At 45.8% G+C, this 19,149-nt stretch overlaps 1 protein-coding gene across 1 annotated transcript in view; it reads right to left on the bottom strand.

Annotated features, from left to right (window-relative positions):
* Window positions 1-1,622: 1,622 nt before the first annotated feature.
* CDK12 (cyclin dependent kinase 12) overlaps window positions 1,623-19,149 on the bottom strand; it is a gene marked incomplete at its 5' end in the record, with an annotated part of 17,689 nt that continues 162 nt past the window's right edge. Inside the window, 13 exon segments of the mRNA XM_010174321.1 lie at window positions 1,623-2,083; window positions 3,353-3,799; window positions 5,518-5,732; window positions 6,471-6,602; window positions 7,218-7,334; window positions 7,911-7,988; window positions 9,348-9,449; window positions 9,963-10,019; window positions 10,854-11,043; window positions 11,889-12,059; window positions 12,672-12,811; window positions 14,382-14,558; window positions 18,423-19,149. The exon segment at window positions 18,423-19,149 is cut by the window's right edge and continues 10 nt beyond it. Of these exon segments, the coding sequence (XP_010172623.1) occupies window positions 2,052-2,083; window positions 3,353-3,799; window positions 5,518-5,732; window positions 6,471-6,602; window positions 7,218-7,334; window positions 7,911-7,988; window positions 9,348-9,449; window positions 9,963-10,019; window positions 10,854-11,043; window positions 11,889-12,059; window positions 12,672-12,811; window positions 14,382-14,558; window positions 18,423-19,149 (2,585 nt within the window).

The following is a 19,149-nucleotide window of genomic DNA, read 5'->3' as shown; positions in this document are numbered from 1 at the left end:
ATTGCCCGAGTGAGTGTAGGGCGACGGGGACTCTGGCGAAGCGGAGGTCCTGGTCCCCTGGAAACTGGACAGATCCTGTGCCCTGGTAACTGCTTGTCTCCCCAAGGTGGCTCACGGAGCCTAAGAAGGTCCTGCTTTTCCCCAGAGGTTGGGTAGAGGGTTCTAACAGCGTCTGGCTTGAATTCAGCTCCTCGGTACCAAATCCCCCCTCGGAACCCTCGGTGCTGTAAGTCCTGGAGGAGCGGGAGCGGCCGTAGTCCGCGGCTCTCGGGGTTTGGTGTTCGTGCGTCGTGTGGCCGAGCGATTCCGTGTCTTGTTGGGAAAAGAGCTGCAGGAGAGCAGCCGTGACGGCCGGGTTCAACTCTTGGGCTGCACTGGAGAGATCACCTTCAGAGAGAGGAGGCGGCGGTCCGGGGGGCTCAGGGGGTCTCTTCTCTGGTGGGAGAATGCGAGGAGGACACGCTGTGGAAGGGTTACTTCTTTTAAACACCATCTTAAAACATTATGTAAACAGATATAAATAACATTTATACACAGGAACAAAAAAAAAAAGTCAAAACCAGCCTATTGAGACAGTCCCCTCTCTAGGATGAGCTGGAAAAGAGGTGGAGAGATTTTAAAAACTGGTATTCTTTAAAAAATAAATAGAAAAATTTAAAAAAATCAATGTTCATTAACATTTTCCTCCTACTTGCCCCATCCCCCACGCACCCAACGAGTCAGCACCAGCTGTCCTAACACATGGGCCCCCGTGGAGGGAATTCCTGTGCTCAGATCAAAGGCTGATGCTGAGCAGGAGCCAGATGTGGAGCCACCCGACAGCACGTGCGCCCCAAAAGCCAGGGTCTGACTGTTCCGGCCCCAGAACCGCCGGCAGCTGCGCACTGATGGAGCGTGGCTCTGATGTGCTGGTTCAGAACAACAAAAAGCCCAAAGCCAGCCCCAAATGCAGGTGTAGCAGTTCCTGACTGCACCCAGAACAGGCTGAAGGGAGGGGACACACACCTCACACCCCCTCTTCACCTGCTCCACCTGGTTTTTGACCTTTTTACAAAGTGCATTTCCAGTAAAAGGTCAAAAAAACCCAATCTCAACCCACAAATATTTCCAGGAAACACAGAGATTGTGCGGAAACATGAGAAAATCCTTTTGCCCCCCACTCTGCCACCTCCTCCCCCAAATCCCACGTGAAGTCACTAGGATTTCTGTTCCAAAATGACCCCTCTCAACAAGAACAAAAAACACCCTTCACCCCCATCTCCCTCCCAACACCACGACTTTGTGTTGCTGCTTTTGGGGGGCAGCAGGAAGAACAAAGCAGCCTGGTCAGGCAGTGGGAGAGGTGATGAGAGCAGAGCTCTGGGTCTCCTCCTGCTCAGAGAGTGTCACAAGGGGAGAAGTGACAGGGCAGAGGGGAGGACGCACGTGATGGATCTGCCGCCAGCGCCTCACGCGCCGACTGGGCTGACAAAACCAGTCCCAGTAACACAACTGAACTGACTCCATCTCCTCCATCCACAAAGGCATCGGCTACACGGTGATTAAAGTCATTACTGGTGATGATGTAAGAGGCCACGGACACCTTGTTGGAATCAGATCCTCAAAATCATTTGCCAAACTGGTTATTAAAAAGGTCAAACTTTATTGTGAAAACCAGTAGTCTTCCAGGACCACCCCCCTCCACCCGTATCAGTCCACTTTTAAAACTAGATTATATTTAAATCCAGAAAACAAATCTTCAGGTAAATTTTAAAGCCAAGCTGATTTGGGGACAGCATATCATTTAAAATAATTATTAAACAGAGAACAACGGTATTTGATTGAATCTGCTCTACAATAACCTAGTTATCTTCCAGTATACTAGGGCAAGGAGAAAAAAAAAATAAAAATATAAAATAAAAATAAAATAAAAGCACAATCACAACTGGCTTGTGGTGGGCGGGTGTGTTGAAGGCACGAGAACACAGCACGTTCAGCTACATTGCAGAGGAGTTGTGTATCGGGCCAAAAGAGGCTCCCCGGAGAGTCTGAGACATACTCAGGAGGTGCTTCTAGAATTTGGTGAGGTCGTCACAGGATGTTGCTAATAATTCGGGAAAAAAATCAACAGAAACAAAAAGAGATGGGAGATATTTACACTCACCTCTGAACAGGAAATCCATGAGTTCACCCAGACAATCAGGTCTTTTAAACAAACCTCTCAACTTGCTCTGCCAGAACCAGCCCTTTGGCTCAACTTCAGGAGTCGCTGAATTTCAGGACCCTTAAAAGTCAACTCTATGTAAAACTCAACTCCATCAGGTGCACCAAATCTGGATGCACAAGTTCCTTATGTGCACAACTGCCACCACTCCTCCCTTCCAGCCTTCTCCAGTATGTCAGTTCTCATGCTCCTCAAAAATAGTATTTTTTTATTATTATTATTTTTTTTGAGAGGGCAGGAAGGGAATGGTGAGAGTTGGGGTAAAATCCACTGAGATTCAACATTCTGTACAAAAATACTAAAATACTGCTGAGTGTGTAAACTGATGACTGGGGGCATGAGGAGAAGAACTGACCCTTCAAGTTTCCCTTTGATTTTTGGGTAAAAACCAAACCCTTTCATCTTCACTGCCCCATTCACAGTGGAGCATTAATGGGTTTTACATGCTTTGGAGATGTGAAGTATAGAATCACAGACTGGTTTGGGTTGGAAGGGACCTTAAAGCTCATCCAGTCCCAACCCCCCTGCCAGCAGCAGGGACACCTTCCACTAGACCAGGTTGCTCAAAGCCTCATCCAGCCTGGCCTTCAACACTTCCAGGGAGGAGCAGCCACAGCTTCTCTGGCCAACTTGTTCCAGTGTCTGACCACCCTCACAGTGAAGAACTTCTTCCTAATATCTCATCTAAACCTCCCCTCTTTCAGCTTAAACCCATTTCCCCTTGTTTTGTCATTAACTGCCCTTAGGAAAAGTCCCTCCCCAGGTTTCTTGTAGCCCCTTCAGGTACTGGGAGGCCACTATAAGATCTCCCTGGAGCCTTCTCTTCTCCAGGCTGAACAGCCCCAACTCTGAACAGCCCCAAGCTGAACTCCCCCAAGCAGAGCAGTATTTTTGTGTTCTGGCTTTCTGCAGTTGTTAAAACCTCCTGAGCAGTCCAGCACTTACCGCAGGGAGTGGGGTCAGTGTCTTACTCAGTTCTGAAATCTGAGGCTTGACCACGTTCTAGCACCCAGCACCTTTCCTCCTCCCACCCCAAACCCCATCACAACACTCAAATGTCTCAGTTCCTCCTGGCCTCTGTTAAACTTTAATTGTTCAAACAAGTGCAGAGCATCCAAGATGCAGAAGCAACAGTCATGGATTATTTACCTGTACTTTCCTCTGGATGCACCGTAGGGGTTTTCCTCGGCCCCTGTTGCTCGTTGCTCTTCTCCCCATTGCTCTCCTCCATGGTTATAACAGGCTCCTGGCTCTTCATCAGCTGACTCAGCAGAACTGCCAGCACGTTCTGCATATCTCCCTGAGCGCTGGCTGTTTCTGGAGTCGCCTGCTCCTCCGGTAGCTGGGCCTCTGCAGGTGGTTCTTCTATGGCTTCCTCTGCTGCTGCTGCCTGAGACTCGTGCTGCTGAGTCGTGGCTTCTGTCAGAGCGTTGATGGACTGGTTGAGAGCCTCCAGCTGTTGCTGCATCTCTGGGTTAGAGTGTACATTCAACAGCTGGGCCATCTGTGGGACACTCAGATCAGTCTGGCTCTGCAGCAAGTTCAGTAGAACAGCTAGTTCGCTCTGATTCAGCTGCTGGGTGATTTCTCCAAGGCCTGTAGGAAACACAAGACACATCACAGGAAGTTTAGGCAAAGCTACATCACATCAGTTTGTAATCGTGACGCTGCACACACCGATCAACACCTCTTCTCCATGTCCCTGGGTGGAGGGGAAGGCACAGAGGCTCCAGGGGGGAGGATTCCAGGATAATTTGCTCACATTTCCACCATCAGCTTGCCCCCTCCAGACTGTGCTCAGCTCTGAGCAGCACTGCAGCAGCACCCCGTGGTACTGCACACACACTGCACTCACCCAGGGCTCCAGCTCTGCCAGCAGCAGCAGCAGGAAGCTCCTTCACTGCCCCCTCCACTCTACCCACATAACCACACACACAGCTGCTGCTGCTGCTGCTTAAAATCAGCTGAGTTGAGCCAAACCTCCCCGTTCCTCCATTAGCTGAGGGCATCCCAAGAATCAGACTGGTGACCAAAGCACATCACCAGTTACAGCAGCACATCTGAGGATGTGTGATGGAGATCAGGAAGCCTGACAGCAGCTCAGCCCCTCCCAAGGTCTCTGCGACACTCGGTGGATAAAAAACCCACTCCCTCCTGCACTGGAAAGCCGGTTTCCCGGGATGGAGCTAAGCTGGTGTTTGGGGCAGAGGAAGGGTGTGTTCCACTGATGCAGCAAAAGAAATTAGGTCAAGCAGAAGGCAATTCCTTGCTGCAAGCCAGCCTGGGATCAGAGAGGACTCTGTCCTGACCTGCAAGCACCCAGGTTAGACTAAAACACAGCCCTTGAGTGGCATCACCTCCCTTTGCACCGTGCTGGAGCAGAGTGACAAGTGACAAGCCTGTCCCTTCACACTGACTTTGTAAGTCAAACTTTTTGGGAAGAAGGATACAAAGGTTTGGTTTTGGAAGCTTAAAATTAAGCTCTTGTCACTGGTAGGCAACTAAGAACGCAACACTCCCTTTTCTCAGCTGTTTGTTAATCCAACCACCACCTTTTCTCCATCTGCCATGTTTCATTGAACACATGGATTGTGCATTCCCTGGAGCAAGAACTGTCTTCCTTGTTACTTGTCAGTGCAACATTTGACACAAAGGAAGCTTTAACCCATATCTGTTTTTATAAGGCTTCTCCAGAACAATCAGCATGGTCTGGGCAGCTTTGTAGATCTCTACATTCCCAGGAATCAGAATATCTCCCCTCCAATTATTTTCTAGACGCTGGAAGGTTGGTCACAGTTTTGGAAACTGTGCAAATCCTGGTCCTGCAAGTCTTTATGACCAAGTGAGCTTTTCTGCAAGAAGCAAAGTGAAATAACATATATTTTTACCCACCAGCCCCTAGTCTGTTACATCCCATGCCTAATCTTGATATAATTTGATCAACAAGATCAAACTTCAGCTCATTTCCATGCCTTTTACATGTTATCTTGCTGGCTTAAGTGACTCAATAACTCATTATTCTTTGTGAAGGCAACAAATAATGTAACAGAACAAATTCACAGTCAGCTCATCAGTGAGCGACTCCTGAAGAGCAGCCAGAATGCTCTGCAGCCAATAGATTTCACATCAGAGAAAAAGAAAACAAAAAAAGAGAAAAAAAATCAGGATAGGAGAATCCTGGAATGTTTTTTTTCCTGTAGAAATAAAGGTGAAAGAACCAGACTGACTTGAAAATAGACATAATCCTCCCACACCCAGATCAGAGATGGAACATATCAGGAGAAGCCTTTTACAAGACCAGACTGGGCACTGACCTACTGCATCTCCAGCACCAGACTCTGTTTTGAGCTGGGCAGGCTGTGGGTGCACAGGACTGCTGTTGTTTTTGACAGTGTCTGTGCTGGTAACAGAGGTAGTTTCTTTCCGAGAAACTTTTGATAACGGTGGCTCCTCCACTGCAATCCCGCTTTGCCGCTGCCGTCGGCGTTTTTTGCTCCACAGCTCGTGGCAATCCTGCCAGTGGGGAAGGCTGGAAGAGAGCAACACTTTGTAGTTAAGAAAACATGGCAAGAAAATCCATTTAATCCTACAAGACCACCAAAAAAAATTATTAATGCCATAAGAGAAGCACAGATGTTCCTCTAACTGCAGCCATACTATTAAACCAAGAAGGGGCAAGTCCTAGAAGCAGGACAGGCAGGATAACTGCATGTCAATCATTTCATTTGCACTGGGATCCCACCCCTGAATGGACTATGTTAGCTACAGAAACCCAAATTAATCTACACAACTGCCTTTAGTAACTCTGAAGGAACCAGGAATCTCTAAAGTTACTGCCATCCTTGCACAGAAAGCAGCTAGAGCAGAGTTTCATAATCTGTGGGAGGAAAGAGCTGCAAACTGTGTGATGCTGCTCAACGGCCACTCATCTAGCCAATTAACAAGGAGCTTAAATGAGGCCTGGCCACTCCTCCACAGCACAGAGGACAGGGATATGCTACTCTTGGGTATCTTCCAGTTTTAGAGCACCTTACAAGCATTAAACTGCACTTTATGAAACCAGCCTGTTATCAGGCAGAAAACCAACAGCACAAGAGTAATTTGCTCAGCCACATGACAAAATGCCAAGGGCAGACTCGAGAAAAGAACCCAGAAATAACTTAATTCTGACTGAAAAAAAACAAACCCCAAAGCCAAGCCAATGGCTCCTTCCCAAAGCTCATTAGCAGAGAGCCCACTGCAGTGGAGGATGCCAGCTGGAACTTACTCTGGAGGTGCCATTTTGCTGAGGTCAACATCCTTAAGGAAGTCACTCTGCAGAGCCTGTTCTGCTGTGCAGCGCTTGCCGGGGTCCAGTGTCAGCATGTGGTCCAGCAGGTCGAGAGCAGATGAAGGAATGCTGTGTAGAGAGTGGGAAACGTGGCTGAGTTAAGGGATTGTTCCAAAGAGGGGAAGCAGCCTGCTTTCAGAGAGACACCTCAGGCCTCAGAGAAATCCATGCAGTTGGCATTTATTACTGTGATGCAGCAGCTCAAAGACATCAACGGAATGGACAACAGATACATGATATTTTCAGTCTAAATTTTGCCATTAATGAAGAACAATTCCACTGCAAACCCCACAAGATTATCAGGCAATTATACTCTCCCCCCATAGAGCACGTCTCCAAAGTCAGACAGCCTCAGCACTGTGGGAATGCCAGGCTGCCAGGTGTGCTTTCCAGGTGCAGACCCCAGCTAGAAGCATCACGAGTGTGCAGGGGCAGGGAACCCCTCTGGAAGGGACCTGTGGCAGATCAGGTATTTCAAAAAGGGACAGTGACCCCATTCCAGCCTTCCCCAGATGGAGGAGCCCTCCTAGAGAGGGCTGCCTGGGGGCAGAAGGCAAGAAGGGGAAGCACTGCTTTATCCTGCCAGGTAGACTAGAGCCAAAGGAGAGCAGGTGAGTTGCAGAGGGTAACACAAGGACACAACCCCCCACACAGCCACTTATCCTCTCTTCTAACGACACTCACAAGGAGAACTCCTCACGCAGGCGCCTGCGGTATTGCTTCTTCGGTTTCATAGTGTTGAAGTAGGGCAACTTGATGACATCTGGCCACACCGCTGGACAGGGGCTCCCACAGAGCCGGCTGAGAACCAGGAAAGCAGAGTATGATCAGCAGGTGAAACCCAGGTAGGAGAAGAGTCACCAACCCAAGTGAAAACATCTCCTTTCTAAGCAACTTAATGTACCAATAACCTAGGTCTGGGCAGACTTCAGAGAAGGTGTCCCTGCTGCTGGCAGGGGGGTTGGAACTAGATGATCTTTAAGGTCCCTGCCAATCCAAACCAGTCTGTGATTCTGTGATTAGATACCTCCTTTTTAACCTGAGGGTTATCAGGAAGAGGAAAAATGTTTACCTTGAGTTTATAAACCATCCAACACAATGAATTTTCAAGTGTGAAATGTAATTTAGGTTCATGATTTTTTGCACTCAACTAAGAGCAGTAAAGTTTACTGAGGGTGCAAACATCAGCAGCCACACAGTTGATGGTTGGGGCATGGACACTGAGATGCTTAACTATTCACATCTGCAGTTACAAGCATTTGCTGGTCCTATTTTGCAGGCAGATTAGAGAAAAAGGACTCTTATAACACAGAGACTGTGTGCATGAGCAGTTTCTGCAGTACCTCTTCTCACAGGCATGCATGTGCAATGCTTTACCTGATTAATTCAAGCTGAGCCAGTTCCAGATTGGCTTGAAAAATAGGCTTCTTTGTAAACAGTTCCCCGAGGATACAGCTGGAAAGAGGAAAAGCGAGAGGTCACGACAGCAAACCCTTGGGATGATCGTTTGAACACTGCAGTGTTTCTGTTCAGAAGCAGGTTTGCCTGAGGAGAGTTATTTGCATCAGGGCTTGTAGTTGAGAACTGACAAACTAACCTATGTGTACAGAGTCACCAATTCTAGGCAGCTGGGAAATACCATTCACTAGTCGGCTGGTGAACGTGGCACAGGCTTCACGCTTTAACTCTTTGCAGGAGAAGGAGGATGTGTCAATAACATGATGAGAAAAACAGCCAGGGATCTCATTTTCCTTCAGATTCAACCCATTTATCTTTTCAATTTTACCAGGGGATATCTGCTGGCCCAAATTACCCTCAGCTGCCAGGAGCTTACTGTTTGTCATTGCCAAGCACAGGATAGAGCCCTGTACACACACACACACACACACACCATTTGTACAGCTGGAAGGGAAAGAAGAGAAGGAGGGAGGGGACAACTCTGACTCAGTCCTTAACATCTACCCTGAAACCTTCCAACAGGAATGACAATCAGTGTCAAATATAGCTGTGGGCTGATACAGACACCTGTCTGCTGGAACTGGGCTAACCTCACTCATTTGGCACTAAACAGCAACTGGACCTCATGGCCAGAGCTTCCAGAAGTAATTAGCAGGGCCTGACTCTTAAAAACCTTTGTTGTTTGGGTACTAAGCTCTGCTGAAAGTTTACCTGTGAATATCACAATGGGAAGTATAAACTTTGGGAAATCCAGCATCACCCCTGAATGCTGAATCCAAGTGTCTGGTTCTGAAACACTTGGAAAAATGTTCCATCTTTTAGGCTGAACTGCCCAGATTCCTCCTGTTCACAGGGCTCCCTACACTGCTAGAAACCAGAGATCTCAACTTTAAAATGTTTCTTAGATTTAGCTGAAAAAATAAGGTGACAAACAGAGCAATCTCAAGAGCTTGCAGAAAAACTCTCTCTATTGGGTCTTTAAAATCATACACTGAGGCTACAACCAGCACAGAGTAAGCTCATCACCCCTTCTGATCTTAGTGGTACATCATTACCAAAGGTTGGTTGTTCTGGTTTTTAAATAGTGAGAATTCTTGCTATTGACAGATGAGACCATTAAAAAGTCTAATTCTAGGAGTTTTTACTAAATGGTGTAGCTTTAGTTAGGTGAAGCACATCTCCTTCCTCAAAACACAGAAATTTTGAAGTATTCCTGTACTATTACAACACTCTGCCTAGCTGGAGCAGGCACAGCTTCAGGAACAAGCACAAATCAAAAGACCCTCTTCTATGAGAGCCACTCATGTGCTGATGGTCACAGCCCAGACAGGACAAAGATACAAGCCAGGCACTTACCCACAGCTCCACACATCTATGGCCGGTGTGTAACGCTCCTCACCTAGCAGCAGTTCTGGAGGTCGATACCATAATGTAATGACTTTATTGGTGTATGGACGGCTGGAATGAAAGAGACAAATACAACCTGATGACAAGACCCACAAATCCCTTGTGAACTGTAATTATTCTGCAGAACAGAAGCAGCAGGCTTTCAAGTGTCTAGACCTCCAGAGCACCTGCCTGAGTTAAATAAAGCTGATGAGATACCACAGATTTTACGAGTCAGCCTGTGTGCACAAGACAGCAGGCTTCAACAAGGCTGAAAAAACCTGACCTGCAAGAGGCAGCAGCAGGCTGCCATGACTGAATAGTGACTGATCTCAGAGCCAGATGTGGCCCATGGCAGGTCCATGGCAAGCAGAGGTGTTTTGGTTCCTTATGAAAGGCTTTTAATACCAGCCAGGAGTATATTTTTTCCCCGACAGCTGGAGCTGCATTATATCAGTTACACTGGAAATCATTGCTCTGGCAATGCCAAGACTTCCAAGTGAAGGGACTATGTGGCTATTAAGAAGGGAGCTCATCCCACCTATGTAAGCCATTTTCCCCTTCCTCCAAGCTGCTATGCCTCACCTCTCCTCCGAGCTGTAGAGTCGGGCGAGTCCAAAATCTGCAAGTTTGATTTGCCCACTGAAAGACAAAAAAAAACCAGTCACTGGTTTGAATCCCAGCTTGGCTTATGTGCTGCAAGCAAGAAAAGGTAAGAAAATCCCCCCATGTAGTAAAAAGACCTAACAAAATAATGTTTGCAGTAATTACTTTTGGATATGCCAGTCTTAATTTTTCAAATTCTATTTAAAGCTTCAAAGAAACAAGGGGGAAAAAAAAAAAAGCAGCAATAATTTAGTCTCATCTCTATCACAAACCCTTCCCAACAGGCCAGTGTTCCAGAGAAATTATTTAGATGGATATTCAGACACGTGGATGCAGTTAGAAGCAGTAATAATCCCACAGGCTCAAAGTTTTCTTAGGGGTATCCAGATAAAGACTTGAGAGTTAACAGCAAATGAATAATTGTTCTGTATTCTGTGATGAACTGTTTCTGCCACACATTGTTATCTAGAGAAGAGAGCATCCATGGAGAACACCTACTCCCTACCTCAACACACCACTGGAGGCAACATGCAGGGCTGTATTAGAATCATAGACTGGTTTGGGTTGGGAGGGACCTTAAAGCTCATCCAGTCCCAACCCCCCTGCCAGCAGCAGGGACACCTTCCTCTAGACCAGGTTGCTCAAAGCCTCATCCAGCCTGGCCTTCAACACTTCCAGGGAGGGGGCATCTACAGCTTCCTTGGGCAACCTGTTCCAGTGTCTGATCACCCTCACTGTATTCCTGCAGTGGATCAACACCTCCTGTTCCTAAGCACACTCAGGGTGAAGAGAACACCCAAGTGCTCTCAGCTGAACCCAGGGAGAGAGCAGGGAAGAGCTCAGACAGAACTGTATCTACTCCCAGGTTACCTGTTGTTCAATAAGATGTTGGAGCATTTAATATCTCGATGAAGGAAATTCTTTTTGTGACAATAATCCAGACCCTCCATTAACTGTTTCATGAAAGACTTGATATGGTCCTCTGAGAAATGTACCAAGCCAGATTCTAGCAGCCCCATTAGGTCATGGTCCATGTACTCAAACACAAGGTAAAAGGCACCTGGTATAATAAAGAGAGAAATGATTAAGACAAGAGAGAAGAGACAAAGAAGAAGGAGGAATGAAAGTAGATTCAGTTGTTGAAATATTCTTTTTTGTGCACTGTTGAGTGTGTTCTGTCAGTGCTTTTTTTAACAGTCTTGTGATATTTAGGGCTTACTGAGCATCCTAGATGACTTTTTTCCCCCCAAAGGGAAAAAAAAATCCTAAACCAATTAAGTAGCCCCTCTAATGCATCAAGCTGAACATCTAAAAATCAGAATATGCCCCCAAAACAAATTTCTTTGAAATCCTGGTCACATTTACCTATCTGGGTTTTGTTTGTTTGTTTTTTTCCCCCCCAAGCTAGTTTGTTGAAGACACTACTGCTGTGCATGGCTTGAACTGCTGTTGATGTTGTTCTCTTCTCCCTCATGGAAGAAAAGGCCTCAAACAAAAGCTAGTGGGATGTCAGAACACCCTTCTCCCACAGTGACAGAGGACAGAAAACTTTTCAAGCTACTATGAAGTTTTTTGCCAATAATCAGTGTTAAAAGTGATCCTCTGAAGGACACTTATTTATTTTTTTAAAGACTGCTCTTTTGTGACTCCACAGGAATGCAATGCATCCTTTTAAGTCCCCGTCTACTTCAGCTCTGCAGTGAGACAACTCCTTTTAACTGGAATCTGTCCTTTGATGGAAGGCCAAATCCAGATGCCAAACTTGTTGGAACTGTGTGTCAAGGAGGAATGAAAATAAGAAAATCTATGCTAGGGTTTAGATTTTTAGTTTTAGACTAAGAATAAACAAATAGAGTTGCATCACCTTTTTGGCTAATCAAAACCACACCCTGCAGCAACTACTACCTTTGTCCTTCTTGAAATCCAGTGCATCTTGTTTGTCCGTGACAATTTCCTTCATGTTAACGACACTGCGGTGGATCAGCTGCCGGAGGATTTTGATCTCGCGGATGGCTGTGATGGGGAAACCTTCCTTCTCATTGTCCAGTCGCACCTTCTTCAGAGCCACCAGTTCACCTGCCACAAAAAGCCAATGTCAAAGCCTCTGCAGACGTCACTGCTGACAGCTCTGTGGGTTTCCAGGGGGAAGCTGAAAGCAGCTATGAGCACAGTCAACATTCACCAAGAAACAGCAGAGCCAGCTCTAGTTACCCCTTGGCTGATATTTGTGACATCGCTGTGTCAGAAGTTATCACACCAGGAACTCAAGCCAGATGACACCAGTGCTCCTCCCAATCTGCTTTCAGAGGAAAGTCACACAGGTGAACTGAAATTTACATTGGGAACCACTCCAGTCCTCTTGCCAAGCTCTGATACAATGAAGTCTGATCAAAAGCAGGGGTTCAGCTGGCATCTGTGGCTGTTACACGTACAGGGCACACGATTCCACGTGAGATGGAAGCAGAGAGGGCAGGTGGGCACTGTCTCACAGTTAACAGGATTTCTTTTGCCCCTTTTGGAAACATCTGATGTAAATGTTCATTGGAGGGTTGGAGCCATTTCAGCTCTACAGGTATTTGCAATTAATTAGTGCCACCACTAATGCTGGAATGGGTTTTAAGGCCTCGTTACACCTTCTGGGTGTGATTAAAGAAGTGGAGCCAATCTGAAGCCGCTTGGCATCCTTACCTGTATCTTTGTCCTTGGCTTTGTACACCTGCCCATATGTCCCTTCGCCAATAATCCCAATGATATCAAACTTGTCCACACAACGCTTCCCCCAGTCACTTTCTGTCTGTCTCCTTTCCCCATACCGAGGACAACAGATTCTGAAAGAGAGAAGAGGACTGTCAGACACCCACGTGCTCCACCTCACCTGCCAGCCCACAAACCAATGCCCATTCAACTGTCTGGAGCTGCAAAAACAAAAAGCAAAGGTCAAGTACCCTGTCTTTACACTCCCAGCAACTGAGTGTTCAGTAGTTTAATGAATTTTACTATAAAACCTCAACTACTTCAGATACAGGCACTGCTGTGCAGGAATATTATCTTTTTATTTCATTTAGATACTAAAGTGTGGCAGCCAGAACACTCCCTGTCACACCTTTTCACCTCAGTTATGCATTTATCAGTTGCATACAGCTAACACACTGCTCCTCCTGGGGAAATAAGGAGTGCAAAGAGTGGGGAAGACAAGCAAAATGGATATTATGCCACCTCATTTCCACAGACTTGGAGGTGGCAGAAGCATTTTGCTGCAGCCTCCCTGGGGCAGGCAGTTAGCTACAAAGACTTCTGCAAAGATCTCATGATATACTTTAAACTGAGAGTAGCTTGAAGGAGAACCAAACCTGAATCTATCTAAAAGATACCAAAGAATTATGCTACAGTAGGACAAAAATCAATGTTTGGAATCTTCTGCAGAAACACTGGACATTTGATTTTTATTTAAGTGAAAGTGTAGCTAGCACTCTGGGTACAAAACACCAAGGGAGCTTGCTCCCTTCATAAATGCATGAATTTTGTTATGGGGGAAGTTGTATATGCCTTGCAACATGACCAGTGCTTCAATCATGCATGAAGAAAAGGTGTTTTGTCTCCTGTTTGGAATAACCAATTCCTAAAAGCACCAAGAGTTTTCTATAGGGATACTCATCAGGAGGTTTCTGTGGCCTGCAGGCTACAGGCTAAATGAAAAGCTGAGAGAGCTTTCAGGGTAGATGTGGCTGGAGATTGAATGTGACACACTCCAGTAGTTTCCACTATTGAAAGGGTCAAGGGGGAGGACAGCAGAACCCATCACAGCTTCAGCAGAGAGCCTGAACTGCAGTCTCCACCTGGTACACAATTTACACAACCCTCCTCTTCCTCCCAAACTACTGTTCTGTTAATTCTCAAACAGACTGGGCAAGTGGCCTTCAACGGTGCGTGGTCCCAAGATGAAACAACTCACAGGAAACAGTTAAAATACCATAAGAAAGAGAAATATGAACTTGTTTTCTCCACATTTCACTTCCCTCAATAAAGACAGCACTCAAATGAGTCTGGGGACAACAGAATTTCAATACAACTGAACTAAATCTGGCCTAAGATTTATTTAGGTGCATGTTAAGTGTTCTCCTCATCCAACAAATGGTAGGGAGGCTGCTGAGAGCTGGCAAAGCTGCTGCCAGATTCAATTAAAAACAAAACAAACAACAAAAACCAAAATAACTGCACTTTCACCAGCAGCATCTCCACTCAGAGCACAGGGCAGGCAGTCACCTCCTCCAGGAGTACTGTGCCATACACCCAGATGTAAAGCTTTGGAAACCTACATTGACATCTGTGTGAAGAAACAGCAAACCTCATGATTTTTAAAAGAAAAAAACCCCCCAAAAAAGTGAAAGTGAGCCTTACTTTGGTCTCTTTTTGAAGGGTTGCTGAGGTGGTGTGGCTGCCTTTGGTTCCGGGGAGTCAGGAGGAGATGGGTCCCCACCAGGGAGCTCTGGAGGGAGCGGGAGGTCCGTGAGTAAGTGTCGTGGTCTCTGCTCTCTATCTTTCTTCACAGGTTTTGGAGGAAGAATCTCTTTTGGACTAAACTCCGAAAAGTTAATACAATACAACAGTCAGACTTAACAGCCAATTAACAAACAAAAAAAGCCTATTGTAGGGCAAGAGCTCTCTATTTGAGAATGTAAAGTTATTAGCAAAGCCAAGTCTAAAACAAAACAGCCTTAAATTTTACAATGATAACACATCAGGAGAGAAAAGCTTCAGGTTTGAAGGCACCATCTTCAAATAAACACGCAGCTCTTGCAACCAGAACTTGCTCAATGTGCACAAATCAGTAGTTATTCTGAATTTCCTGTAAGACACTTCAGGTTATCAGCCAGCACCCACTTTCCAACCCTTTACTTCCCCTATTTACTCCATTTATCATAATGAAATTAAATGCATGACTTGCTCAGGACCACTATAAATATGAACTCAGAATTAAATCTCTCTACATGAGTAACTTTTAACTTCATGGTAAGGGCTGAAACGCAGCTCTAACTTGTGAAAGTTGCTGAGAAACCAAAAGCTGACTGTTTTTTTTAAGAACATTGAATTACCAATGGCATCAGAAGCTTGGTTTGGACTGGCAAGAGTCTCATGAGCAGAACTCATGTACGCAGCACAGGGAATTCCTAGGTCTAAAGAGTCAGAAATTCCTCTCCACACAAATCTCCACTTCACCAGGAAACAAAAAAGATGAAGAGACACGAGCAACCTTCCAAGGTTTGTTTTTAGGGCAGTGAGAGGGAGGTTTGCTGTTTGCCAGCATCACCAGGTCTAATGTTTCAGCACAGAGAACCCCTGATGGAAGTAGGTCATTTTCCCCCTTTTTTTTTTTATTAGACACCATCTAATCTGCTCAAAAATCTCTTGTGAAATATAGTTCAGAAATAAGACAAAGAAGGATGCTATTCTAGCACTGAGCTCTGACAATTTCTGTAAGAGACAGGGGAGCAATCTCATCCCACTGCTAAGAGTCACCAGGGAGCTGCAGAACTAACTGGTCACAGGTCACACCAGCCTAGACCTCTGCAGGAAAGCATCCACCGACCGGCACCATCACCAGTGGCACGTGCCCTGGAAATACCAGGCATGGGAGAGCTGCACTGGCTGAAGCTCACCCCCCATTCACTGCAAATCCTTCATGTGGAGAGTGACACCCAGCTGGGTCACTTCACCAAGGCAGAATCCACGTTGAGCCTCAGAAGAGGTTCTTCAAAGCAGGATGTAGACAGCCAAGTCCTACAACTGCATGTGGGAGACAAAAGACTTTGTTCCAACAGAGGTTTTGTTTTCTTTACAGCTCTCGTGTATTTAAAGCACTGATCTAATGTCCAGTTCACAGAATCACAGAATGTTGGGGATTGGAAGGGACCTCGAAAGATCATCCAGTCCAATCCCCCTGCCAGAGCAGGAACCTAAATGAGATCACACAGGATGGTGTCCAGGTGGGTCTTGAATGTCTCCAGAGAAGGAGACTCCACACCCTCCCTGGGCAGCCTGTCCCACGGCTCTGTCCAGTTCTTACAGATTGAATGCTCACCGTAACAAAAAAATCCCAGTTGTTTATCTGACTGTGTTTAATCCACTTCTAATTGGCAATTAATTCACTCCTGACAGTGTTTAAATATCTAACAGTGCACACCAAGCTTGGGCCCTTGGACCCTGTAAAAACCATCCCACCTTTTTTCCAGACACACACCAAAAGCCAACTTCTTTGCAAGACTTTCTTGGGAAGGGCAAAGGTGTGTTTGTAGGTTTACCCCACAGGTGCCCAGCCCTTCAGGAGATCCCTTCTCTCCCTTTTACCACACAGTGATCATTTTCTGGCTGGTACCTGTGCTTAGTTACACACAGATAATTCATCTATTTGCATATCAGCACCAGTGCTACTAGATGGTGACCATCACTTTAATTACTCCCAGAACACTGGGACGTTTCACCAGGCACTTCTTTCAAAGTGAAGAAGCCAAACAGACCCTTCAGAGTTACCCAAGCTGAAAAATGATGAAGTAGGGATGCTAACTGCAGAACAAAGGCTCCCAGAATCAACCTCCCTCCTTCCCCTCCCCTAAAACCGCAGGAATGTGACCCATCAGGTCTGCTCCAGGGTCACAGAGCCCAGGTCTGCTCCAGGGTCACAGAGCCCAAGTGCTCTCCCAGGCTCAGCAGATGAAAATAAAAGTGTATCAAGTTTTATTCATAAATATGAAGCCAGCTAAGAGTGAGCTTCTGTACAGTCAGTGCCACATGCAACTGGCACTAGACTCAGCAAAAAAACCCCAGGATTTCCCAGCCTTTATCAGGAAAAAGTCACTGTAATTCCATTTACTAAGCTCAGCAGCCAGCTGTGTTATCACCCACACTCCTAAGTTCAGAGCCATGGCAGAGACAAAATCCACTTTTACAAAACTCAGCTACACCTGGGTGGTTAAAAAAAACCAAACCAAACCATTCTAGGTGTGAGCAGCTAAAAAATAAAAGAGTATTTGCAGCACAGTTTCTGTGTTTGGAAATAAGACATCACAGCAGCAGAATCTTGCTCTGACTGGTATTAGAGTGGGGAAAAATCTGTGATCTGTTAAAAACTGCTGCTCCTCACAGGTACATTTAAACTAAATAGATATTTGCTGAACAGCATCACACACACAGCTTAGGAAGGGCAGCAGGAACACACACAAGCCTAACTTTTACACTGATCACAATGACAACATCACCCTGATTTACACTGATACCAGGACAAACCATGAAAACCAATTAAATGAATCAGAGTATGTAAAATACTGTGTTCACTGAAACCACAGGGTAATTATAGCCAGTCAGAACTAATCAGGTAACACAATATTCATTAAATATCACACTTTACTAACCAGTGAGATACCCAGTGCAGCTGTAGCAATGGCTGGAAAGATACAGGAGTTGTTAGGGAGCTACAGGATAAGCAGATCAAGTAGAAATAAAAAAAATCAGTGATGCCCTTATATTAACATCACTAAAACACACTAACAGCTACAAAAGGGAAAGAAAAACCACCAGGATATTAGTTTTTCTTCTTCACCACCTCCATTCTGGATATCCTGTTCTGTTCCCCTCTTCCCCCTCATTAAAAAAACCCCCAGTAAGGTTTTTCAGACAAGCCCATATCAGAAGCCAAAACCAGCATCAGCCCAGACCCAGAGCAGTGAGAGCTCCAGTTATAGGACAGAATTAAGGCTGCATGTTTTGATTAGAAATGATGGGAAACACGAAGTTGAAGTACAAACTCTTTTCCAAACAAACAATATCTACTTCTTAAGCAGTAAGGACTGTATTGAATTAATTATTGAATAATTAATACAATACTTAAGCTAAACCAATGCCATTTTTTACAAACCAATGGCCATGCCTGCATGTTGGATGCATTTGGAACAGAATTTGTTTGTTTTCCTGTGTTGGAGTTTGTATTGGTTTGTTGTGCTGGTTTGTGTTCCTGTACTGGAATTGCTAAGCTCTTTTCTTGTTATTTAAGATAAGTTTTAGAGAAATTGAACAAAAAAAGCAATTTCAAGATAAGCCTGAGCAAATGGCTGGTGCACAATTCCAGATCCACATTTCATCACTGTAATAAATATGAACGAGGAGTGATGTGAAACCTTTACTAACCAGCATTAAAACAGCAGCCAAATCTCTCTTTCTCATCGAGATAAGATGTAACTACCTGCAGAGGATCATAAAACCCCCTCCCACATAAACCTGACAAGGGCAAAACCAGGCACAGCCACGCAATAACACACCTCTACCAGCAGCACAGTCCTTGGTGTGCTGTGCAGGAGAAACTAGCGACCAAACTAACCCAAAGAACCTTGCTTATTTCAATGTTTTTTTGGTTTGAATTATAAACAGGATGCTCTTGTGTGACCTTACCTATCCAAGTCATCTTCCCCAACTAAAATAGGGGGGAGCGGAAGCGGAGGCAACGTTGAAGTTTTCAGGTGCGGGATAGCAGCCGTCACAGACACTTGTGTTTTTGTAGCGACTTGGACAGAGGACTGAGAGTTCACCTGAGAGGATAAAGTAGACGTCCTTGGGTGGGAAGAAGATGGTAAAGATGTTGGGACTGAAGTAGGGACCTGAAGGGGAGTCGCTTGGGATGGTGGCAAAGGTGGAACAGCAGGTGACGGAGGCAAAGGCGGCAGCGGTGGAGTCGGAGGTGGCGGTGTGGTGGTCGGCAGAGGCGGAGGAGGTGATTTTATGGAGGGTAGCGGGGGTGGAATCTCCTTCTCTGCTGCATCTGTCTCTTTTGGAGAGAGGAGGTTCTCTACCACTGCTACAGGCTTGGAGTCTTTTGTTCCCGTTTGTTTTGAATCTCTAACTGGGACAGGGTGTTTCCTCTCAGAGTTCTCCTCTGCCTTGATTTTCGCTGTCTCTGCAGGGGCTTTAGTCTCTGCGTTCGTATACAGTAAATTAACTAATTCCGTATCTGAAGACGATTTTTCAGATTTAACAGTTTTAATGACCTTTTTAGGTTCTGTTCCAGATTCCTTAAGCTCAGCTAAACTGTTCTCCTTCCTAGACAGAAAAACAGGTGAGCCCTTTGCCTCCTTCCCATCCACCTTGGCCGCAGCGGCCGCCGCTGCCGCTCGCTCCTTTT

The sequence above is a fragment of the Antrostomus carolinensis genome, unplaced genomic scaffold (genome assembly GCF_000700745.2).
Source record: "Antrostomus carolinensis isolate BGI_N321 unplaced genomic scaffold, ASM70074v2 scaffold5558, whole genome shotgun sequence".
Taxonomy (NCBI): Eukaryota; Metazoa; Chordata; class Aves; order Caprimulgiformes; family Caprimulgidae; genus Antrostomus; species Antrostomus carolinensis.
Note: the sequence above shows the minus strand (reverse complement) of the source record. Positions and strands in the feature narration are given on the sequence as shown.